This window comes from Nicotiana tabacum, chromosome 14 (genome assembly GCF_000715075.1).
Source record: "Nicotiana tabacum cultivar K326 chromosome 14, ASM71507v2, whole genome shotgun sequence".
Lineage (NCBI taxonomy): Eukaryota > Viridiplantae > Streptophyta > Magnoliopsida > Solanales > Solanaceae > Nicotiana > Nicotiana tabacum.
In genome coordinates, this window is record NC_134093.1 from 3,825,488 (window position 1) to 3,850,587 (window position 25,100).

The following is a 25,100-nucleotide window of genomic DNA, read 5'->3' on the forward strand; positions in this document are numbered from 1 at the left end:
CACAAAGGAATTCCGAGTCTATCCATCCTGGTTACAACAAATTCCGACAACTTTGGAATTTTCCGGCGAGCTACAGTGTTTCCGGCGTGAACAGTGTTCCGGCGCAGAACAGTGTTCTGTTTTCCTGCTGTAAACAGTGTTTTTCAAGCTATTTCTTCAGCTACTACTACAAATTGTAGCGACATGGGGACCGATGCTTTGAATAGTCGGATGGTTTCTTTAGCAGAGTATATTGAGTTCCTTCAGTATAAAGCATGTAAGCAGACATCGTTTGAGATAGCTTCTGTTGTTCAAACAGGTAATAGCGTGACTTGTTTCTCCCAATCTTCATCCTCTGAGTTTTGGGTCATTGATTCAGGTGCATCAGATCATATTTCTGGTAACAAATCTCTTTTCACTACTATTTCGTATTCTCAATCTATTCCAAAAGTCACAATGGCCAATGGGTCTCAAACCATGGCAACTGTAATAGGTCAAGCAAGCCCACTTCCTTCCTTACCTTTAGATTCAGTCCTTTATGTTTCCAATAGTCCTTTTAATCTCATAGCTGTTAGTCGCTTAGCCAAATCACTTAAATGCGCTGTTTTATTTCTTGATAACCATGTTTTTATACAGGAACGCAGTACGGGGCGGATCATTGATACCGGGCGTGAATCAAACAGACTTTATTACCTTATCCTTGCTAAATCACATGGACTCACATCTTGTCTTCCTTCTACAACTTGTCCTGTTACTGATTCACCAGATTTATTACATAAACGGTTGGGACATCCCAGTTTGTCAAAACTTCAGAAAATGGTATCTGGTTTATCTCACTTGTCAGCTCTAGAGTGTGAGTCATGTCAGCTTGGTAAGCATACCCGCTCCCATTTTCCTCGACGTCTTGATAATAGAGCAGAGTCACCTTTTACTTTAGTCCATTCAGATATTTGGGGTCCTAGTCGGGTCAGTTCCACCTTAGGATTCCGCTACTTTGTTAGTTTCATTGATGATTATTCCAGGTGCACTTGGATATTTTTGATAAAAAATCGATCTGAGCTGTTTTCTATTTTCCAGACCTTCCACGCTGAAATTCAAAATCAATTTGGGGTTTCTATTCGCACATTTCGTAGTGATAATGCCCGAGAGTATTTGTCTTCCCCATTTCAGCAGTTTATGAAATCTCATGGGATTATTCATCAAACATCTTGTCCGTACACATCTCAACAAAATGGGGTAGCTGAAAGAAAAAATAGACATCTTATTGAAACTGCTCGTACCCTACTCACACAATCTCATGCTCCGTTGCGTTTTTGGGGGATGCCGTTCTTACATCTTGCTATCTTATTAATCGTATGCCATCTTCAGCTATCCAGAACCAAGTTCCATTCTCTGTCTTGTTTTCCCACTTACCTTTGTTCTCTCTTCCACCCCGTATCTTTGGAAGCACTTGTTTTGTCCATAACCTTACTCCAGGAACAGATAAGTTAGCTCCTCGTGCTCTTAAGTGCGTATTTCTAGGTTTCTCGAGAACACAAAAGGGGTATCGATGCTACTCTCCTGACCTCCAGCGGTACCTTATGTCCGCTGATGTTACCTTCTTTGAAACCCAATCATACTTCACAGGTTCAGGTCATCACTTAGATATTTCTGAGGTACTACCAGTTTCATCTTTTGGAGATTCAGTCACTCCAGCTCCACCACCTATAGCTCCAGTTGTAGCTCTACCACCTATAGCTCCAGTTCCACCACCTACAATTCCGGTTGTAGCTCCACCACCTATAGCTCCAGTTCCTCCACATTATCCAGTTCAATCTTCTGCAGCTCCACCATTCTTTACTTATCATCGTCGTCCACATCCAGCATCAGGCCCAGGTGATTCACGCCCCGCATCAGATTCTGCACCTACTGCGGACTTGTCTCCTCTTAGTCAACCAATTGCACTCCGCAAAGGTGTACGATCCACACTTAATCCTAATCCCCACTATGTCGGTTTAAGTTATCATCGTCTGTCGTCACCACATTATGCTTTTATATCTTCTTTGTCCACTGTTTCTATCCCTAAGTCTACAGGTGAGGCACTATCTCATCCAGGATGGCGACATGCTATGATTGACGAGATGTCTGCTTTACATGCGAGTGACACTTGGGAGCTTGTTACTCTTCCTGCAGGTAAGTCTACTGTTGGTTGTCGTTGGGTTTATGCAGTCAAAGTCGGCCTGGATGGCCAGATTGATCGGCTTAAGGCTCGTCTTGTTGCAAAAGGATATACTCAGATTTTTGGGCTTGATTATAGTGATACTTTCTCTCCCGTGGCTAAAGTAGCATCTATTCGTCTCTTTTTGTCCATGGCTGCTGTACGTCATTGGCCTCTTTATCAGTTAGACATTAAGAATGCTTTTCTCCACGGTGATCTTGAGGAAGAAGTTTATATGGAGCAACCACCTGGTTTTGTTGCTCAGGGGGAGTTTAATGGTTGTGTGTGTAGATTGCGCAAGTCACTATATGGTTTGAAACAGTCCCCTCGAGCTTGGTTTGGTAAGTTCAGCACAATTATTCAGGAGTTCGGCATGACTCGTAGTGAGGCTGATCACTCTGTGTTTTATCGGCATTCTGCTCCTAATCTGTGTATTTATCTAGTGGTTTATGTTGATGATATTGTTATTACTGGTAATGATCAGGATGGTATTACTAATCTGAAGGAACATCTCTTTCAGCACTTCCAGACTAAGGATCTGGGCAGATTGAAGTATTTTCTAGGTATTGAGGTCGCTCAGTCTAGCTCAGGTATTGTTATTTCACAGCGGAAGTATGCCTTAGACATTCTTGAGGAGACTGGAATGATGGGTTGCAGACCTATTGACTCTCCTATGGATCCGAATGCTAAGCTTCTGCCTGGACATGGGGAGCCTCTTAGAGACCCTACGAGATATAGGAGGTTGGTTGGCAAATTGAATTACCTCACAGTGACTAGACCTGACATTTCTTTTCCGGTGAGTGTTGTAAGTCAGTTTATGGATTCTCCATGTGATAGTCACTGGGATGCAGTTGTTCGCATTCTTCGGTATATAAAGTCAGCTCCAGGCAAAGGATTACTATTCGAGGATCGAGGCCACGAGCAGATTGTTGGGTACACAGATGCTGATTGGGCAGGATCACCTTTTGATAGACGTTCTACGTCTGGATATTGTGTTCTAGTAGGAGGTAATTTGGTCTCGTGGAAGAGCAAGAAACAGAATGTAGTTGCTCGATCTAGCGCCGAAGCCGAATATCGGGCCATGGCTATGGCGACGTGTGAGTTAGTTTGGGTCAAGCAGTTGCTCAAGGAGTTAAAGTTCGGAGAAATCAGCAAGATGGAACTAGTGTGTGATAACCAAGCTGCTCTTCATATTGCGTCAAATCCGGTGTTCCATGAGAGGACTAAACACATTGAGATCGACTGTCACTTTGTCAGAGAAAAAATACTTTCAGGAGATATTGTTACAAAGTTTGTAAAGTCGAATGATCAACTAGCAGATATTTTCACTAAGTCTCTTACTGGTTCTCGTATTAGTTACATGTGTAACAAGCTCGGTACATATGATGTGTATGCACCGGCTTGAGGGGGAGTGTTAGTTTATAGATATGTATAGTGTAGTCTTGTCCCACATTGGAAGAGGAGTAACATCTCCTTGTAGTGTATAGCTATAAATAGGGACCTCTTGTATTGTATTTATCATCTAATATCAATAATATATTTTCTCCCGTGCTTTCTCACAATATAATATTTGTGGAATTTCAAGATTTGGGTATGGGAGTTTAGAGAAGCAAAGGCAGAGGCTACCTGTGTACAAGTACAGAACTGATATCCTTTACTTAGTGGAGACTCATGCCACCACCATTATTGTTGGAGAAACTGGCAGTGGCAAAACCACTCAAATTCCTCAGGTTGTTTTTCTTTGTTTTCTATACATTTGATATTTTTAAATTTGGTATGATGTAAAAGGTTCTCTTTAGAAAAATATTCAATTAATCAATTGTGTCTCAACCCTGAATCTTGTTGGAGTCGAATCCTCATACCTCAGTATCCGTTATGCAGTATTCATATAATTCATCATAGTTAGACTATTTTGCATTTGACCATCAACCCTTCTCCATTATCCGGGACTGTGGTAGAGCCATGAAGTCTAATAAGGGGATTCAAAAAATGCCATCTTCGTCACTACACTAAAAGCTACACTTGTATCAAGGGGATTCAAAAACTTATATACATACAATTTTTTATTACCGTATATATATATGGTAGTTTTGGAGCAATGGCAAAGTTGTTTTCGTGTGACCTATAGGTCATGGGTTCGAGTTGTGAAAGCAGCCACTAATGCTTACATTAGAAAAGGCTGACTACGTCATACCATTTGGGGCGCGGCCCTTCCCCGGACCCTGCGTGAATGTGGGATGCTTTGTGCAACGGGCTACCCTTTTTAATTTTCTGACAAACTTCCTTGTATGTGGCTCCTCCATTGATCCAGGTGTGGAGCCCTTTTCACGTAGGCGAATTTATCCATAAAAAATAGTATATATTAGAAATTTGTATCTAAGGAGATCATTTCCTATGTCATTTCCGATGGTTGGTTAAAAATAAATTCGAAAAAAAAGAAAATTAATTTGGTGGAACATGATAGTGGTTGGGGGGAGGGGGAATTATGCAGCATGTGAGGTGGTACTTACTAATAATTTTAAGTTGCAAAGAGTGGAAGTGATGTATATATGTTGGTAGGAGCAAGAGATATGTAATGGGAGCGAAGCGGAAAATGACACAACCTCGTAATGGCAGCAAATTGTTTTCCTCTTATTTGGTGTAAAATTCTTCAGTAGTTTCGGCAAGTGATCATAAATAATTTTACCAAAGAACAGTTTTTCTATTAAACATATCACTGTCAAGTGGCACCATGGTTGTAGTATCTTTATTCTTTGTCTAGGACATGTGAATGTACATTTCATTTTAGTTTGTTTAGAGAAATGAACCTTTTTCTTGAAACTTGAAAAGCTTAATGGTATTTGATACATTTTAATGTGTGCAGTACCTCAAAGAAGCTGGTTGGGCTGAGGGAGGGCGCATGATAGCATGCACCCAGCCAAGGAGACTGGCAGTCCAGGTATGATATTCTGTGACTAAGCTCTATATGCTTTTTAAAGAGTGAATTTTTATGTCTTCTTATATGTATGTCTGATATCATTTTGTGAGGGAGAGATATATTTGAACTTGTAACTTTGTTTTTGAGAGTCGTCCGGATACTTGGCTATTTACAGTTAACGTTATCTGTTGTGTAATAACTTTAGTTTCTTGGTTAAGAAAGTGAAAAGTGTTGACATGGTGCCCTAATTTTGGTTAGTCTTCTTGCGCTTAAAAGAGTGTGGAATGGATTTTACTTAGTCAACAGGATACTAACTACTTCCCATAACATTTAACTTGTTTTGTGAAACTGTGAAGAATGAAGATGACTATGCTTGTTTCTGTTGGATTCAGTCTTAAGTGTCGCAGTTCAGCTTAGTGGTGTGAACTTCTGGTAAATATAACACCACTTGTTGGCCCAAACATATGGTATTGAAAATCAACGCAGACATCCTGCTCATAATCTTTTGGACCATAATGTCTATGGTTCAATTAATTTGAAAAACTTCTTTCAAGTCTCAATCTTTTAAAGTGCAGGCAGTTGCTTCAAGAGTTGCCGAAGAAATGGATGTTAAACTTGGTGAAGAAGTTGGTTATACTATTCGATTTGAAGATATCACAAATGAGGTGGGAGCTCTTTCTTTATACTTACCGTTTTACTGGGATAAAGGAATGATCTTTTGCTTTATCATGGGTATTTTTAGAGTTCCTAAGTTCCAAAAAGAACAGATGTATCTTGACAGCTGTTGGGATTGCATATTTCAAGGTGTTAGGTCTTATAATGTTTTTTCAAGGAAATGAAAGGGCAGCCCGGTGCACTAAAGCTCCCGCTATGTGCGGGGTCGGGGGAAGGGCCGGACCACAAGGGTCTATTGTACGCAGCCTTACCCTGCATTCCTGCAAGAGGCTGTTTTCACGGCTTGAACCCGTGACCTCCTGGTCATATGGCAGCAACTTTACCAGTTACGCCAAGGCTCCCCTTCTTTTCAAGGAAATGACTTAAGTTTATTTTGGTATTGCTTTGTGATTATGTTGACCTTGAATAGTTTTTTTGAGGATAAAATATGTTGACATGGAATAGTAATGGGAGGTGTTCTTGTACAACAGGAATTAACTAGGGTCAAATTTCTTACCGATGGAGTTTTGCTGAGGGAAATGATGGATGATCCTCTATTGAGCAAGTATAGGTACTGTTTATGCTTTTTATGCATTGTGTCTCCTTTGGTTGGTTACTATATGTGTGATTTAAAGACAATGTGCAGAAGTTGGGAGCTTTCATTTGCTTTTGGCTTGTTGAGAGCTTCAGAATTGTGCACCCACTTTTCTCTTTTTAGCCGGTCAACTTATTACATTCTTGCACCTTTATTAGTTGACTTATATATTGATATATCTTTTTATAATGCATGTGTTGTCGGGCTCTTGGACTTGATCAGTATAAGATTGTAAAAGTTGAGACTTGACGTGCAATGATATAAGTGTTTTGTTGTTTAGACTATTGGTTGTTCTTCTAACGATAAGGAGCTACAAATGATGTAGCCAAGTTAAGGTTCCATAAATGCAATTGGATGCTATTAAGATTGATATAAGTTGCTCCGACATGGCAGTTTAGGTGACGCACTCTTGTCGACACGACACTAGTATGGGTGTGAGTATGGGATCCGTATCGGATATGGTCAAACAATTTTGGGTACTTTAACCACAACAGACGAAAAGATTCGAGACGAGATACAATTTGATTCCCGAAATCAGAACCAAAAATAGGGTAAATTTGAAGAAAATAACATATATTATCTTTAGAGATGTATTTTTTTGTTAGCTTTTTGGTGCAATCTGGTAATTGAACATGATGTAGATGGAGTGCTAGACACAATAGAGGGTTTGCACAACCTGTAATTATGTCATAAATTTATAATATCTTTAATTGCTTATCAAAAAAAAAAAATCTTATCTAGGAAATCAATACTTTGCTTATTTACAACTTGAGATTAAAAAAAATCCACACTTTACAAGCTATACGTAAGTATTCCATAAACTTTCTCATAATTTAGTGATATTTTTATATTTTTGAATTATTTTTAGCCGGATCCCCCCACCTGTATCCGTACTAGGATCCATATCCCCGAATCTTAGAATTTACATCTCGAAGGATTCGACCTCTAGATTCGTACCCGTGTAACACCCGCACCTAGGGCTGTGCATCGGTTGGATCGGATCAGATTTAGTACATTTCGGATTGTAAATTCGGATTTCGGATTTTATAAAATGCAATCCGAATCCAATCCAAATTAAATTGGATCAGATCGGATTTTAAAGTTTGGATCGGGTAAATATTTCGGATTTTCAGATTGGATTGTATGCCTTATTTTTTTTATTTTTTTTTGAGAAGGTAACAAATTTTGTATATATAATTGCTGCACCTTTCAAATTTACAGTAGATGGTATAGGAAGTTCTTAAATCCCTACTGCACTACGGACTACAGAGAGCCTAGGACATCAATAATGGATTCTGTATCTTCCATATACTCCTGTTTACACCAAAAGTGGAAAAGAACTAAACATTTCATTTTCAATTTCCGTAAGGTGCTACTTCTGTCTTCAAAGCATCTCTGATTTCTCTCTGACCAAACTGTCCACCAAATGCAAGCTGGAACAATTTTCCATCTTTCTTTGTTATTGGTTGAGGTGCCGTAATTACTCCAGCATCTTACGACGTCCGTTATATCCCTAGGCATTACTCACATGATCCCCTTCAGATTAATGAAAATCCTCCATATTAATCCTGCAATGCAAAAAAAGATGGCTGATTGTCTCAGCCTCTTCACCACATAGATAGCATTTGGAGCATAATTGGAAGCCCCTTCTGATGAGGATGTCCTGAGTCAGAACTGCTTTTCTGGCCCCAGTTGTCTTTCCAGAAAGAAGTTTTTAAACCATTACCTATTCTGAATTGGGCCTTGCTTCTGAATTTTGGCCATAAGTTTCTAATGGATTTCCACAGGCTTACTCCATAAGGACTAATAATATGTTTGGTTGCCCAGTTTCCTTCTACTCCATATTTCCCTTTGATTACTTCCTTCCAAAGTGAACTTTCATTGGAAGCATATCTCCAGAACCACTTCATCATCAAGCTGTGATTCTGTACTCTCAAATTCCTGATTCCTAGTCCTCCTTTCTTCTTGCTGACTGATAGAGCATCCCATTTGACCAGATGGATTTTGTTGTTGTCGCTGTTGCCTTGCCACAGAAATTTCCTTCTCATTGCATCTATTCTTTTCACCACATTGACAGGAATAGGGAATAGAGACATCATGTAAGTAGGTAAGGCATCCAGCACACTATTAATCAAGATTAGTCTTCCTCCCAAGGATAAGTATTGACTTTTCCAGTTAACCAGCTTCTTTTCACACTTCTCCAATACATCGTTCCAAATCCCTTTGGACTTGCTCTTAGTTCCTAGAGGCATACCCAAATATATAGTCGGTAGTTCCCCTATCTTTCCTCCAAGAATGTTAGCCGGATCTTGGAGTCCATTCACCTCATTAACTGGATATAAGTGGCTTTTGTTCCAGTTAATGTGCAACCCAGAAATAGCTTCGAATAGAATGAATATCACCCTCAGCATCTTCAGTTGTTCTCCGTCAGCATCACAGAACACCAGTGTGTCATCTGCATATTGGAGGTGTGTGATTTCCAGGTTGGTGGTTGCCCTGTGAGAAACGTTGAAGCCCTTGACCCAGTTGTTGATTTGAGCAGTTTTCAACATGTCATTAAGTCCGTCCATGGCTATGATGAAAAGGAAGGGGGAGAGAGGATCTCCCTGCCTCAGCCCTCTTTGTGATGGAAAGAAGCCAGCTGGTGAGCCATTTACCAGGATTGAAAATCGTACTGTACTTATGCAGAACTTGATCCAGTTGACCCATCTGTCTCCAAAGCCCATCTTCACTAAGAGACCAAGTAAGAAGTTCCAATTCAGATGATCAAAAGCCTTCTGAATGTCAAGTTTGCATAATATCCCTGGTTTCTTACTTCGTATCCTTGCATCTATACACTCATTGGCAATGAGAATGGCGTCCATTATCTGTCTCCCTTTGATGAATGCCATTTGTTTAGTGTCTACCAATTTGTGTACAACTTTCTTGAGTCTCTCAGTAAGTAGTTTTGAAATTATTTTATAGATGCTACTTATAAGTGAAATAAGTCTGTAATCTTTCAGTTCTTTGGCGCCCTTCTTCTTTGGGATCAAAGCTACATATGTTGCATTGAAGCTTTTTTCAAAGATTCCTCTATCATAGAAGTTCTGTACATCAGCTATTACATCTGTGCTGACCACCTCCCAGCAATGGGTGAAGAAAGCCATGGAGTAGCCATCAGGTCCAGGGGCTTTGTCCCCAGCACATGCTTGGACACTATTCCATATCTCTTGAGCTTCAAATGGTCTCTTCAACATTTGGTTTTCTTCGGCTGTAATTGTGGGACACACTCTGAGGTTGCCTTGCGGCCTCCATTCTTCTGTTTCTGCATACAAGCTTTGATAGTATGTGACAATCTCTCTTTTGATGTCAGTTGGGTTCCTCATAGGTTGGCCTTCTATTTCTAGAAGATTAATGTTGTTTTGTCTTCTGTGTGCATTGGCTGTTCGATGAAAGAACTTTGTGTTCCTATCCCCTTGTTTCAACCATGTTGCCCTGGACCTCTGTCTCCATGCCACCTCTTCGTGTCTAGCAATTTCCTCAAAATCCATAGACAAGGTAGCTTTGGTAAGTATTTCATCCTCATTTAGGTCTCTTTGATCTTGAATCTCATCTAGCTCAGACAATTGAGTGAGTATGTTGAGTTTCTGCATCTCCAGGTTCCCTTGGATTGTTTTGCTCCAATTTCTAAGTTTATCTTTCAAGGCTTTCAACTTGAAAGCCAAGATGTAGTCTGGCCTTCCTTCACAAGTAAATGAGTGCCACCAATTTTTTACCATGTCTTTGAATCCAACTGTCTTCAACCACCAATTTTCAAATTTGAAGTAGGATTTCGTTGATTCCCAGTTTCCACATTGAAGCAATAATGGGGTGTGATCTGAAGTCACTCTATGAAGAGTTGACTGTTTTATGTTTCTAAAACCCACATCCCAGTCTTTAGAGATCAGAAATCTGTCAAGTCTGGCTGCTGAGTTGTGTCTATCTCCTTTTCTCCAAGTAAATCTACCTCCTAACAGTTGTAAGTCCACTAAACCCATGTCTTCAATGAATTCTGAGAAATCAGTCATTGCTCTAGTGAATCTATTGCATTTGTTTTTTTCGGAAGGAAATCTAACTGTGTTAAAGTCCCCACATACAATCCACGGGCCATTGAATAATCCCCTAGCTGCGCTAACTTCCCACCAAACCTCTTCTCTTTCTTCTCTATCATTTGGAGCATAAACACTAGTCAAATGCCAGGTGAAATCCCGGGTTTTTCCAGTGAATTTACATGAAATAGAGTAAGATCCCAAGCTACTTATTTCACCATCCCAAATCCTACTGTCCCACATAAGCAGAATGCCTCCCCTGGTTCTGCTGGCTTCCAACTGTGCAAATTTCCCCCATCTGTTTGCCCATCGATCTTTAACAATTCTTGTGATATCACCTTCCAATTTGGATTCTTGAAAGCAGTATACATCAGCTTTCCAGGTCTTGATACAACTCTTGATCGTTTCCCTCTTCCTTGGGCTGTTTAGCCCTCTTATGTTGCATGATATGACGTTGACTTTCATTGATCTTTGATGATTAGGTAACCTCCCCTGCTTCTGGTGCCATTGCTTTGAAAATTGCTCCCTATATCCAAACTTTTAAGCTCTTTGAAACCCTTAGTCTTTGGAGTTGTTGCCACCACCAATTCTGCTTCTCCCTTGTTTGCTTGCCTCTTGTGATCTATCTTCATGAATAGCTGCAGAGCCTCCTTCTCACAGCCTTGAAAATCTAATCCAAACTCTTTGTTTAGCTTGATAATGTTTTGGTGAACCCAGAGTGGAGTGTCGAAACCTGGGTCCTTCTCTTCTTTGCATATTCAGTGGTTCTGCCTCTTCGATTGTCCAATTTGCGTCTTCACTTGCTTCAATAATCTGCGTGTTGTTGGTTGCTTGCATTTCTGTTGAGGAATTTTCTATCTCCTTGGTGACAGCCATGGTATCTTCTGCGTTGCTTGGATTAAGTTGGGTTACTGTGCTTCTCTCTTCTTCTGATGTTGAGTCCTCCAGGTTTGGATGTATTTCGTGGGTTGTCACATGTAGGACGATTGAAGAAGATGGAGAGATTGCGTCTATTTCTGCAGATAGTGGATCGGGTCTGAGATCTGTATAGAAACCCTTTAACAGCTTGGCCTCCAAAAGATCTGGGCCCAAAGGTTTTTTAAATGCTTCCTTAGGGCTTGGATTTAAAGGGTCACTTAAGAGTCTTGCCTTCTCACGTGACAGCACACGTGAGTCTTTTATAAATATAGATGTAGGTTGTACATCCCTAGAACAGCCCACATACCCTGTCCCTTCACTGAGATCTTGAGCCCCTCCCCCTGCTTTATTGTCTGCTGGTTAAAGACCTTGTTTCCACTGCCGGAGCTGAACCTTACCGGAGCTTCACACCATATTTGAATCGTAAAGATGATCCCTTCGCTCTCCACATCAACCACCTTTGGGTTTGCACCCAACCTCCACAATAATTGTCAACTTCTTTGAATACTTTTTGGGACCATAGGTGTAGAGGGAGTCCAACTAGTCTGATCCAAACCTGATCAAGGTCCTGGGTTTTTGAGATAGAGCTCGCTGTCGGTGACCACCATTGAAGAGAAAATTTGTGACGTTTCCACTGCCAGACCCCTTTGAGAATGTGTTCTGCAGTTATCTTCGACAAGAATTCGAAGAGGAAACGATTTTGACCCATTTCATAGATGTTGACTCCGTGTGTCTGCTTCCATGTGCTACTAGCCCATCGACGAATATCTGAGAGAGTGGGAATGTCAGAGATCTCCGCTGGAAGGCAACCTATCACACTCCTGGAGTGAAGTTCGTTTTGGGAAGAGTTGGGTTCACCTGAGATGCTGATGATACCATCTTTTTCCTGAACAAAGGCTTCATTCATTTCTCTAGTAGTCCATTTATTTCTCCTGATTGTTTCTGAATAGGGAAGATCTTCTTCTGTATTTCTGGGTGTAACTGTAACTGCCTTCTGGGTCTTGCATTTAATGAAATTTGAGATCTTAACTGCAATGTTTGTCCAACCCGTATTAAATGCCATTTCTGGGATAATAATGGTTGATCTTCTCTTGTTTCTAGCCTTGCCTTGCAAGCTAATGATACTAATATATCGTCCATGCTTGTTGTAGTTCCTCGAGCAAAAGAATTCTGTAAAGTGGTCTTGTAACTTCCATCTTCTAACTGAGTTTCCCTTTACTTTTGATGCTTCACTAATGGCATAGCATAGCCATTCCATCATGTTTTGACTGAAAAACGTTCTTCTGATCAAGTTGTGCCCTCGCGCTGTCCAGTTATACCAAGTCTCTGCTCTTGATTCATCTCTTGTAATGTCATACGATTTAAAACCCACCCTAAAATAGATTGTGTTATCATCCATCATAACTGATTGTACGCCTTATTAAGGCTACTAACAATCTATTTAAGGCTACCATTCACCATTCTATTAAATTGAAAGGCAACAAATGTCTTTCATAGCAGTAGACAACAAAGTTTCATAGCAAAATAAAATAAACTGAAATTCCAAACAAATGTCTAATAAGGGAGAGACATCGTTGTCCGTCCATAGGAAGGAGAGAATGAGAATGAGAAACATAGAGGTAAGACTTGAGAGACGCGGACAAAGCAATCTGAAGAGAGGTTAGAGAGAGACTTCGATATAAACTAAAAAAAGAAGAATCCGAAGAGAGGCAGATGAAATTAGAAGACTTAACCCTAAAATGTAAGTCTAATATTTATACATGTCCGTAAAATTCGGATTTCGGGTCGGATTGGATTAAAATTATACCAATCCGAATCCGATTCGGATATCCGAACTTTTAAAAAACCTAACCCATATTCGATCCGAAAATCCGAATAGAGTGGATCGGTTCAAATTATCGGATATTCGATCCAAATGCACAGCCCTACCCGCACTCGTGTCCGAGTAACTTAGAGATTGATCATCTAAATCATAGATCATATAACAAACACATAGGTGGGGGGGAATCGCCAATGAAATAAAATAGATAATGAAGCAATTGTAAAGCTAAAAGTCTAGCGCTATAGATAAAGTGCAAAGTTTCATTACTCTGAATCGAGCATTATCCACATGAATGAAAAGAGGGATGATCTTCAAATGTTGGCCGATCTCATCCTAGGCTTTATGGAACTGGTTGACAATGTTCCATCCCATAGTCAATAGATAAAGATAGCTCCTATCCTGACAACTATTCACCAACATGTAAGACCTCCTCAATGCGTCTTCAAGTTGTTCTAATGGCTCTCAAGTTCGGGATACTTCTTAAGTTCTACAATTTGTAGCTGCTCCATTAAATTGCCGATTAACTTGAGATGCTGCGCGAGGTGCCTGCAATTCTTTTTCTGCATCCGAGCTGTATTTGCAGCTTTTACAATTATCCCAATTAGTTTCACTTGATGTTTTCCCACGAACCCATCCTCAATCCTGTATTACTTTCAAGTCGATTATAACTACATCCTTGTATCAATGTAATGACCACAATACGATCAACGACTCGTTCAAAACTTTAATATAATAAACTAACCACCGAGTTTTTCTAGGTTGATCTTTTCCTTCTATTGGACAAGTTAATCTCTACATTATCCCGTGCTTGCACAAGTTAACGTGTAGTCAGTTTATTCAGACACCGTATTAAAATGTGGATGAGAAATAGCTACTCAGCCCGCATGTCCGCTCAAGAGCATGTAAGCTTAAAAATCGGTCAACGAGATCTCAAAGATAGTCAACAACCCATTGGACTTGTCACTTTCGTTTTTGACAAAGAAACAATTTTCAAGTTTCAACATAAAATTCAATTACTCATCAACCCCAGTTTATGTGGCCACTGGCATGTAGCTTAAGAAGAAACATGATATTATTTTTTAGACAGATTAAAAAAGAAAATATACAACATAAATTGGGACAACGGGATCAACTTGAAAACTGTTTCTTTGTCAAAAACGAAAGTGAGAGGTCCATTGGGGTGTTGACTATCTTTGAGATCTCGTTGACCGATTTTTAAGCTTACATGCTCTTGAGCGGACATGCAGGTTGAGTAGCTATTTCTTGTCTACTTTTTAATACGGTGTCTGAATCAGCTGACTGTATGTTGACTTGTGCAAGCACATGATAATTTAAAGGTCAACTTGTCCAAGAGAAGGAAAAGATCAACCTAGAGAAACTTATTGGTTAGTTTATTATATTAAAGTTTCGGGCGAGCCGTTGATCATATTGTGGTCATTACATTGATACGGGGATATAGTTGCAACTTGAAAGTAAATGGGTACAGACGTAGAGGGAATAATATAAGATTGAGGATGGGTTTGTGGGAGATCATAAGGGAGCTTTTTGGCCTTAATCCATTAAGACGATTGTAAAAGCTGCAAACACAGCTTGGATGCATAAAAAGAATTGCAGGCAACTCGCGCAACATCTCAAGTTAATCGGTAATTTATTGGAGCAACTACAAATTGCAGAACTTAACAAGTATTCCGAAACTCAAGAGCCATTAGAACAACTTGAAGACGCATTGAGGAGGTCTTACATGTTAGTAAACATTTGTCAGGATAGGAAGCTATCTTTATCTGTTGGCTATGGGATGGAACATTATCAACCAGTTCCATAAAGCTCAGGATGAGATCGGCCAATATTTGAAGATCATCCATCTTTTCACTTCGATGGATAATGCTCGATTCAGAGTAATGAAATTTTGCTCTCTTTATCTATAGCACTAGGCTTTTAACTTTACAATTGCTTCATTATCTATTTTATTTCGTTGGTGGTTCCCCCCACACCTATGTGAATTTTGGGTATTTTATAGTTATGTCTAGCTTTAGACCTATAATTTGCAAAATGAATTGATACCACAAGTAGGAATAATGTTATTAGAGGTCTACCTGAAGCATGGTTAACACCTGAAGTTAGGTGCAGTGCTGGTTGGGTGTTCGTCTCGCTTATTTAACACATTATTTCAGAAACGAAGGCTCTAAAATTTCTGCTTGAGTGCTCGCAGGTGCTATGTTGAAAAGGGAAATACTTAACCAGTAATATAGCTGACATATATTAATTGTGGAGGAAGCATAATGGATGACAACGTTAGTGATTAGAAATTTAATATAAGAAAATTGGTCATTATTTTGTAACAACTTAAAATCGCATTCTTACTACGAAATCATAAATTCCAAATGATTTTTTTAAAAACTGAGAAATCCCCGAGGGCCAGTTGCGCACGGTTCGAAACATGGTGGATAATGGGTTCACCCCCTTACCCTTCACCACTTAAATACTAGGGGTTTTATCTGTGGCAGGGTTCGAAATCTTGGCGTTCGCTTTACCACACATCATGTGTTGCGCTCTTATCACTATCCCAAAGTCTCGGGGGCAAAATGTCAGACAACATGTCTCACCCGATTGCAAAAATTTCAATTTCTTAGTCCATATGATTCTTGTTTGTTTTTTAATTATTTTTTTTGCATTACATGTTTTTTTTGTGTATATATATATTTTTTTTCCTGCGTCTTTTTTGCAATGCTTATATTTTAATGGGCTGCGCTTAAAGTTCCAGTAGACACTTTGCGCTTTATTATTCCCATTTCCTTTGACAACATTGAACTCTGAGCTAGCATTTCTTCAAAACTTGAGCTGGTAAAATTGGTTGAAGAATATAAATTGACAAAGAAATATAAAGAAAAATTTGCTCATCTGCTTTTGAAGGCTCCCTTAATTCTGAAGTACCCTGATTTTTCCCAGACTTAGGAGGCTTATGAAATTAATCCACTTTCTATTTCAAATAGATATTGAAAATGCCTACTGGAAGGAGGAAATCGTATACCCTGATTTGTCTGTTTAATCATACAGTGTGATAATGGTGGATGAAGCCCACGAAAGGTCTCTCTCGACGGATATCTTATTGGGACTACTGAAAAAGGTTGATCACCAAGTACTCTAGACTGGTTATCGTATTATCTTATCGTTTGAGTGCACTTAGTTTATTTCTTCTCTCTTAAAATGTTTTGTTTCCTGTGGCTTCCACAAAATTTAGATTCAAAGGCGTCGTCCTGAGCTACATATTATAATATCATCGGCTACGATTGAAGCAAAATCAATGGCTGCTTTCTTTAATACCAGGTTTGTTATTCTTGTGATGAGTGTTTACTGAAGCTTTATAATTCTATACTCAAAAGTCAAAAGTCCAAATCTCCTGCCTGCTATCTGTTGATGCAATTTCAGTTGAGAAGACAATCCCTACAGCTGATTTCTCTTTGCTATCTTTCTTTCATATATCTCCACTTTAAGATATATGAAACTTCATAGTGCTAGTTAGTTGGTAAATTAGTGAATGATGTTTCCTGCCTCTGTCTGTGTGCTTACGTAGGATCTTATCCATGCTATTGAGAACGAAGACAGGAACTCTATGATAAAGATAGAATTGACTTTTGAAGAAGCATGTGGTAGATTAGTTGAACTGCTTAAAGGAATGTTAATTTCATAATTCTTAGTTTGATACATTTGACACTTCAATATCATGAAGTAAGAAACCTATTATTCCTACGCTCTTCTGAGTAACACTTGTTAATTTATGCTTCAACTTTCTAGCAGCATTTGATCCTTTTCTATACATCATAATTTCCTTCAGCATCATATTCTTTCGTTCCAAAAATCAGTAATTGTGTTTTCATAAACAGCCACCTATCTTCTTTTAGTATCTAGGTTTAGTGTGCACTAAAACTTTTATATGTGACAAAATATTAGCAAAAGACGACGAGATCAGGAGCAAGGACCAATAAGAGAACCTGCTATTCTGTCAGTTGAGGTATATGGATTTGCCATACAATTACTCTTTGCAATCTGCTTTCTCTGCACAGCCAAAAATCAATAAAGTTGATTGACTAGACCTCTTAATTGAGTTACAACATGACTATAGAATCTTTACGTATTCTGTGAAACATCTAGGCAGCGGATTTCGTCTGGGATTTTCTTTGGTTGATTTGCAACATTACTGAAGTATCATCTTTACACTGTGATCTTCCAGGGTAGGGGATTTAATGTGGAGATATTCTATGTTGATGATCCTGTTTCTGATTACGTTCGGGCCGTTGTTTCAACAGTGTTGTCGATCCATGACCAGGTACACACTAGAGCATGACTTCTTTGATTAGTTTGGCCACATCATGCTCAAATGTAAATTTGAGACAAATTTGCAAGCGCATGGTAAATAAATTTCCAACAACCCATTTAAGTTGAGGGGGTTGGCCTAAGACAATTTTTGGGGCAGAAACACAGTTGAGTATTATGCTTCATGATCCTGTTTCATTAGTCCACAATGTGTTCCATGTGGCTTCCTGGAGTAGATGTCTTTGAATGAGACAATGATTGAAATTCGTGATGTCTCAAAATTTCTGCTGTCTTTTCTTTGATTTCATCAGGATTACTTTCCTAGATTTGTCTCTTCTTTGACTTGTAGGAGCGGACGGGAGATATCTTGGTGTTTCTCACTGGTCAAGATGATATTGATGCTGCAATACAGTTGCTCACCGAAGAAGCCCAAAGTAGTGGGAAGCAAGGTACTGAATAATTCCCTTAGCTATTGCTGAGTGTTAATAGTATTGCTAACAAATTATAGAAAAGTGGTTGTAGAGAAATACAGTGCCTTTCCTCAAAGCAAAGGAAAAAAAAAGGATACATAGCAATTTTCTTGATTCACTTTTCTTGCAGGACTGGTTGCTGTGCCACTATACTCGGGACTTCCTCGAGCAGATCAGGTGGGGTAATGCATCATGCAGTTTTTAGGTTAAGATTTGTTGAACTTTTAACCAAATAGTTCTGTTTTTTCTTGATTTACAGGATCTTGTGTTTTCCCCTACTCCTAGAGGAAAGAGAAAAGTGATATTTTCAACGAATATTGCTGAGACGTCATTGACTTTAGAGGTATAAATCTGAAACCTCGGCGTCAAATCTGTGAGGCATACATGTTGATAGGTTTGTTTTCGTCACATTCCTGAGCTGGAATTTTTCTTTCTGCCTTCAGGGTATTGTCTATGTTGTTGATAGCGGGTTCTCAAAACAACGCTTCTACAACCCGGTACTTTGTTTCTCTCTGTTTGACTCAACTCTTTTTCCATGCTTTCTGATCAGCCTTTTGTGGTTGATGACATTGCTGCTATTTTGGTTAATTTCTGCACACACGTCGGTTTTGGGCCTCATTTAGTAGCAATTTTCCAAGTCTTTATCTGGCTTTGTGCGCCAAGAATCAGTATTGTCATATTTTACATGCATTACCTGTTTCCACATCATTACTCCTGAAGTTTGTTTTGTGTAAGCTTGAATTTTCCCTAAGCCCCCTCATTCTTCCTGTTGATCACTTTGCTCCTAACTGGATTGATTCTCTAAACATGCTTTTATGAGCAAACATGGAAGATAATTTAATCTGTCACTATAAAGCATCATTTTTTTTATATGTTGGACTCTTAACTTCTTCCGAGGAAAACTATATCTATTTTTTTGTATTGAGCTTTCCTCAATTCTGGTGCTTCAGTTTCTGGTAATTAGTGCATAAAGAATTCAAATTAACACAAACCAAAAGATAATGCAATATATGCATGTCTTGCCTGATATCGCGTTTTCATTTTGGATATGCTTTACATCAGATTTCAGATATTGAGAATTTGGTAGTGGCACCCATATCAAAGGCATCTGCTCGGCAAAGGGCTGGTAGAGCTGGAAGAGTTCGACCGGGGAAGTGTTTTAGGTAGGTGCCTTACCACATATAATAATATGAAACTTACTCGTAGAATCACCATGGAAGGATACATATCATTTCCTTATATTGTTAATTCAAACCATGAAGTTTCGATTTGATACAGAGCAAGTACTAATTTATAGCACATTTTATATGAATTAATGAATTGGCACCTTACTTTTTTTTTTCTATCATACATCTTAGTTGGTGAATGAAATCACCTTATTCATGTCATTAATTATGTTTTTAAATGACTATGTTTAACAAGGAAGTAGAGGATTCTTAATTTGTCTCTAGTCCTGGGATACTTATAATTACCTTTCCATTTAAGAAATATAATTGCTGACTCTTCTATTTTTCTGTTCAGGCTCTACACAGAAGATTATTTTGCCAGTGAGATGCCTGTTGTGGGAATACCCGAGATACAGAGATCAAACCTTGTTTCCTGTGTCATCCAGGTATGCCTTTCTTGAACCATGAAGATGCTAATGCCGTGCTTTTTCATTATGACTTTTTTCCCCGAGGCATGGAGCTGTAAATATGACCTTATTAGGGAGGCCGGGTAGATCGTCTGTCCGGGAAAAATTTCATGCCTGGTTTTTTTTTTTTTTGATAACCGAGAAATCCCCGAGGAACGGTGCTCGATTTGAAACTCGATGGATAATGGACCCGCCTTTTTACCCTCCTCCACTTAAATACCAGGATTTTGTCTGCGACAGTTTGAACCCCTGAGGCCTGAAGTGCACCTAACCTACACATCATGTTCTCTTACTACTAAACCAAAGTCCTAGGGAAAATTACATGTGTTATGTGTCTTTTCTTTTTTATGCTTGATGTGTTATTATTTAGGAACTAAGCATTATTTCCCTCATTCTTCTCAATCTTCCCACAAAAATGAAAGATTGGGAGGAAATGAGACCACTACACGTAGATTTTCCCAATGTGCAAAAGCTTTTACGCTCAACGATATCAAGTATTTTCTATTCTTTCTTCCTTTTCTTTGTTGTGACCTCCTTGTTTATAATCGTCTTTGTCCGTAATTTGATCTAACTCAACATTTGACTTCTAGGAAGCAAATAAAATAGTTGGTTTATGAATGCCGAAATTTCCTTTTATGATTTATTTTCTGTAAGACCACCAAAGTTTGCATTCATGAAGCTTCTATTATTCAATTGGGGGTAATATTCAGTCAAGAGAAAATCTTTTCGTTATGTAAGGGTAAGTTCTACTGTTGATGTAAACTTTAGATGCATCCAGGCAAAACTAATAGCTTGAAAAGAGATGCTGGATTTAGTGACACATTAAATGGTTTATTTTAGAGGGTGTCATATTTGTAATCTCTGCTATGAAAATTGAAATATGGAAAAGATTCCTCTGGTTGATCAATCCTACCCCTAACCGTTGCATCTTTAAATTCTAGTAAATCTTTTCCATCAACTACTCAACTTTCTCTTTTCTAAGTAGATATGTCGAGAGGAATTATTATGTTGCCTTTGCTATGATTTTTATCTTTTCTTTTCCTTTGTGGAGTCAAATCTAATCCGAGTCTCATCGTATTATGTCAGCCTGTCAAGAAATGTGTTGGATATTAGTTAATACTGTTTCTTTTCAATGTCCCAGTTGAAGGCCTTAGGCATCGATAATATCTTGGGTTTTGATTGGCCAGCATCTCCATCTCCTGAAGCGATGATAAGAGCACTTGAAATACTGTATTCACTTGGAGTATTAGATGACGATGCCAAACTTACTTCACCTACTGGATTCCAGGTTGCAGAGTTTCCACTGGTATGTTTCTAATCGGCCATCTCATATGCACCATTAAATTTCGTAACATGTTTCTTATTTGCTGTTCAGTGGAAACCTTTTTTCAGCTCTAGTAATATGACTTGCAAGTTGGATTCTTCCCGTCAAATTAACAATTCTATTAGCTTTTTATGACACTTCTCCCCAAACACTACCCCATCTTCCCCCCATTCTCCAATAAAAGGATTAAAAAAAAAAAATCATACAAGAATAATGAGCAAGGAATATTTATGCATTGTTAAAAGTAACTTGTGATGTGGCCTAGCAAGTCAATAAAATGAGATGAAGCCATAGGAGACCTGGGTTCAAATCCCAACAAAGGCAAAAGAATGCTAGTTGACTTTTTCCTATTTGCCTAAAGTCTTAAGTGTGCAAAGTTATCCCTATAAGGGGTTGTTTGGTAGGGTGCATAAAAATAATGCTGAATAGGGTGTATTAGTAATGTTGGCATTAGTTATGCTGACATATTTCTTATCCATTGTTTGGTTTGATGTATTAAAGCATGCACAATTTCTAAAAGAATTGTTTGTTTACAAAAATACCCTCATAACCAGTCCATGTCTTTTTAAAAGAAACATATGTTGAGCAATGTTTTTATATGAAAAGGTTTAAAACAAATTATTTGATTTGTCTACCTATATTGTAGTATAGAACTGAATATTTATCTATAAAAAATGAAATATACTAAGTATTTATTTAGACAAGAGGAGGTTGCTCTAGTGATGAGCAACCTTCACTTCCAACCAAGAGGTTGTGAGTTCGAGTCACCCCAAGAGCAAGGTGGGGAGTTCTTGGAGGGAGGGAGCTGAGGGTCTATCAGAAACAACCTCTCTACTCCAGGGTAGGGGTAAGGTCTGCGTACACATTACCCTCCCCATACCTCACTAGTGGGATTATACTGGGTTGTTGTTGTTGTATTTATTTATCTACTAGGGATATAATTTTATTCCCCACTTTCTTGGATTATTAGGCATAGAAAGTTTGAATTAAAAAAATAATAGGGAAATGAGTTGATTACAAGTGCATTTCAGTACGTAGTAGTAGAGTACATATTTATAAATTTACAATGAAGAAATTGGCAGAGTATAGATATAAATAGCGTGAGCAATTTAAGTATCAAACTTGCATTAATATAATAGCATATTTTAGTCAAGCATAAATTTTGAAGGGCAATTTTGTCTTTAATTAAGCTAATGCATGCATTAAAACCCATTGCATTGTTAATACCATGGTTTCCTATGCATTAGTTATACATTAGGATAATACCAAATATGGTGTATAACTAATGCTTGCATAATTAATGCATAAGGTCAAAAAGTGTACCAAACAATGTATTATTAATACACAAAGCTAATGCATGCATTATTTTATCTAATGCATCCTATGAAACGACCTCTAACTGTGTTGGTGGAAGGTAGCAGGTACCTAGAGTAAATTAGACACCACCATTATATAACAAAATAGCAAGGGACAAGGTAAAATATGGAGGGCGAGTTGCATAGGTCTCATCTCATCTGTCAATATGAGTGAACCCAAGCCATGCCCCGTAATTAAGAGTAAACTTAGATGTTAGTGCAACTTCTTGTTGCCTTTTCTCTATTCCATTAATTTCACTATAATCGTTGAAAATACCCACCAAATCAATTTACTATGCTTCAAGCCCTTACTTGTTGAGGTCGTCTATATAAATTATTTATAGTCACTCCACTCTTATTGAGGTTGACTTCATTCCGATACTAAAAATTCAGGGTTCTCTAAAACTAGAGTTATCTGAATTTCACACATATTCCTATGTGGACATACATATCTCTAACAATAATAAATAGACTCGTGATAAACACTTAGAGAGTGAGAGAATTCTTTAGCTCCTGTTGGATAGCCAATCGAGATTCAATTTTGTAAAAGGCTTTGGGGCAGGTAGTTAGATATTTAGAGTATGAATATTTGTTTCCAGCTGCTGTGGTTGAGGGCTTGAGGCGCCTTCCTTAAACTGCAACGCTGAACTCTTTTTCCCTTTTTTTGTAGTCTATCGTTCTCAATAGCAACTGGAAGATAAAGTCTGGGCATTGTTCCTTTTCTTCTGTAATGACTAAATCTTAACTAATAAATACCAGTTTCTACCAAGAGAACTTATGCTGTCTACGATACAAAGCTCTTATACTGATGCATTCTGGGTTGTTGAGTGCCATAGGTGTGAGATCAATTGGAAGTTGATTAACTAGATGCTTGATGCTTTACTGAAAGTCTCTTTGCATTACAACTATGCAATGTGACTCTTCAATTCATGTCTAAATCAATTCATGGATTTAGGAATAATCGTATTCACTCAGTTTCTAAAACCTGTATTTTTGTATAGGACCCATTAATATCTAAAATGATCTTGGCTTCTTGTGAGTTAGGATGTACTGAGGAAATAATTACCATTGCTGCTACGCTCTCCATACAGGTGAATCCTCTCATTTCCGACCCTAATTGATTTAGCAATAATTATCTTTTGTTAGACCAACATATTATTTCAACATATTATTTCTGCAGTCTATTTGGATTCCTGTTAGAGGAGTACAGAAGGAGTTGGATGAAGCAAAGTTGAGATTTGCAGCTGCCGAGGTTTTGGTTTTTTCTTTTTGCTTACTAGGTTCACCTCAATAACAATTTATTTGCATTATATTGGAAGTACATGATGAAGTGCACCTTCGGCAACTTGCATTTGAGTGACATTGTTTGTCTTTATATTTAGTTGCGATTTGAACAGTTAAGAAGTTGAAAGGGAAGTTTAATATAATTCAATTGAAAACCCATTGACAAGATTTCGTATATTTACTTGATCATGCCAGATCATTTAGACATCATTGGCTTAATTAAACTTTAGAATTTAGTTTGCAGAAGAGGCTAATTTTTTTATTTTCTGCTTTTATCCTGCTTAGCTATCGCCTTTAGTTTTTTATTTTCCTCTTGTTGCAATAATAATAAAAGTTCGTCCTTCCTGGGATTTTCGCCAAGTAAAAACACAATTTTTGTATTTTGCATCCATTCTCTTTTGATTCATCCCAACTGACTATCTCATCCTCAAGTGGAGTTAGGATAACTGGCTATTTGTCTCTAGTTATTTACTCCGTTTGTTTCAATCAGTTTGTCGTAGTTTGACTCAGCACACAATTTAAGAAAGAACGGGAGTATTCTGAAATACGTGGTCTTAAATATGTGATAACAGTTGTGTGAGTATAAAATTTTTGAAACTTGTGGCCTTAAACATGTCATAACTTTTGTGTGACTATAATAACAATTTTATTAAGGAAATATATAAATGTGCCATTCTTTTTGGAATTCACATGTATAAGACTAAACAAGTACTCAAGTACTCTCCACTCGGTTCACTTTTGCTGTACTTTTGCAGGGAGACCATGTCACATTCTTAAATGTGTATAAAGGATTCATTCAATCTAATAAATCTTCGAAGTGGTGTCACAAGAATTTTGTAAACTATCATGCCATGGTAAGTCCGAATCCAGCTTTCAACGCAGGTTTTTGATGCATTTGAATGTTCTCTCCCTTTTTTTTTAAAATAAATATTTGTTAATAGTGTTTTGTGACCTATCTATTATTTGGATTTTGAGGTGCCCCTCATAATATCGTTGATTTTTTCCCTACTACATCTATATATGCAGAGAAAAGTAATTGAAGTTAGAGAACAACTGAAAAGGATTACACAACGGTTGGGCATAGGATTGAAATCTTGCGAAGGGGATATGCAGGTAACTTAATTTGCTGACTCAGTTGTTAATGTCAATAGCATTCAACAGACCATGGTGCAGTTGCCCATGTGTTAAAATTGATTGCTCGCTTAACATTTTTTGAAGTGTGTGGCCATCTTGTCTAAAAGTTTAAACTTTTAGAAAGAGCATACTTTTATTTTCTTAATTATGTTTTCAACGTGCCCCTAATTGGGGCCAAGCATGTGGAATTTGTTTTTATAATGGGTGGCAGTGATGCTCGAACCCAGGACCTGTGCATGCTCTAATATAAATGTTGAAGTATGCGACCTTCTAATATTATGTCTTCAAGACCATTGAATGAATATTGTTGCCTGAAGCATTCTTTTCCACCACCAAAAGGCCATCAAAGAAGAGCTACACACTCCGCTAAGGGCTCTAATTAAAGATTTATTCTTCGGCTTAGCTATTGCAGCTTGGCCTCTTTCCTGATGGTAGCATAA

At 38.3% G+C, this 25,100-nt stretch overlaps 1 protein-coding gene across 9 annotated transcripts in view; it reads left to right on the plus strand.

Moving 5' to 3' along the window:
• The window catches only part of LOC107768863 (putative pre-mRNA-splicing factor ATP-dependent RNA helicase DEAH9), a 206,965-nt gene that overhangs the window by 180,154 nt on the left and 1,711 nt on the right, over window positions 1-25,100 (plus strand). For 6 of the 9 annotated variants that reach the window (XM_075230322.1, XM_075230319.1, XM_075230320.1 and 3 more), the window contains exons 3-21: window positions 3,762-3,906; window positions 5,040-5,114; window positions 5,669-5,758; window positions 6,239-6,318; window positions 16,204-16,273; window positions 16,388-16,473; window positions 17,098-17,158; window positions 17,378-17,473; window positions 17,810-17,909; window positions 18,061-18,107; window positions 18,190-18,273; window positions 18,374-18,427; window positions 18,993-19,093; window positions 19,452-19,542; window positions 20,705-20,869; window positions 23,244-23,333; window positions 23,423-23,494; window positions 24,282-24,380; window positions 24,553-24,639. In XM_075230322.1, coding sequence (XP_075086423.1) covers window positions 3,762-3,906; window positions 5,040-5,114; window positions 5,669-5,758; window positions 6,239-6,318; window positions 16,204-16,273; window positions 16,388-16,473; window positions 17,098-17,158; window positions 17,378-17,473; window positions 17,810-17,909; window positions 18,061-18,107; window positions 18,190-18,273; window positions 18,374-18,427; window positions 18,993-19,093; window positions 19,452-19,542; window positions 20,705-20,869; window positions 23,244-23,333; window positions 23,423-23,494; window positions 24,282-24,380; window positions 24,553-24,639 — 1,693 coding nt within the window. The remainder of the gene's footprint in view (window positions 1-3,761; window positions 3,907-5,039; window positions 5,115-5,668; window positions 5,759-6,238; window positions 6,319-16,203; window positions 16,274-16,387; window positions 16,474-17,097; window positions 17,159-17,377; window positions 17,474-17,809; window positions 17,910-18,060; window positions 18,108-18,189; window positions 18,274-18,373; window positions 18,428-18,992; window positions 19,094-19,451; window positions 19,543-20,704; window positions 20,870-23,243; window positions 23,334-23,422; window positions 23,495-24,281; window positions 24,381-24,552; window positions 24,640-25,100) is intronic. The other 3 variants (XM_075230324.1, XM_075230323.1, XM_075230326.1) reach the window with 1 other exon arrangement.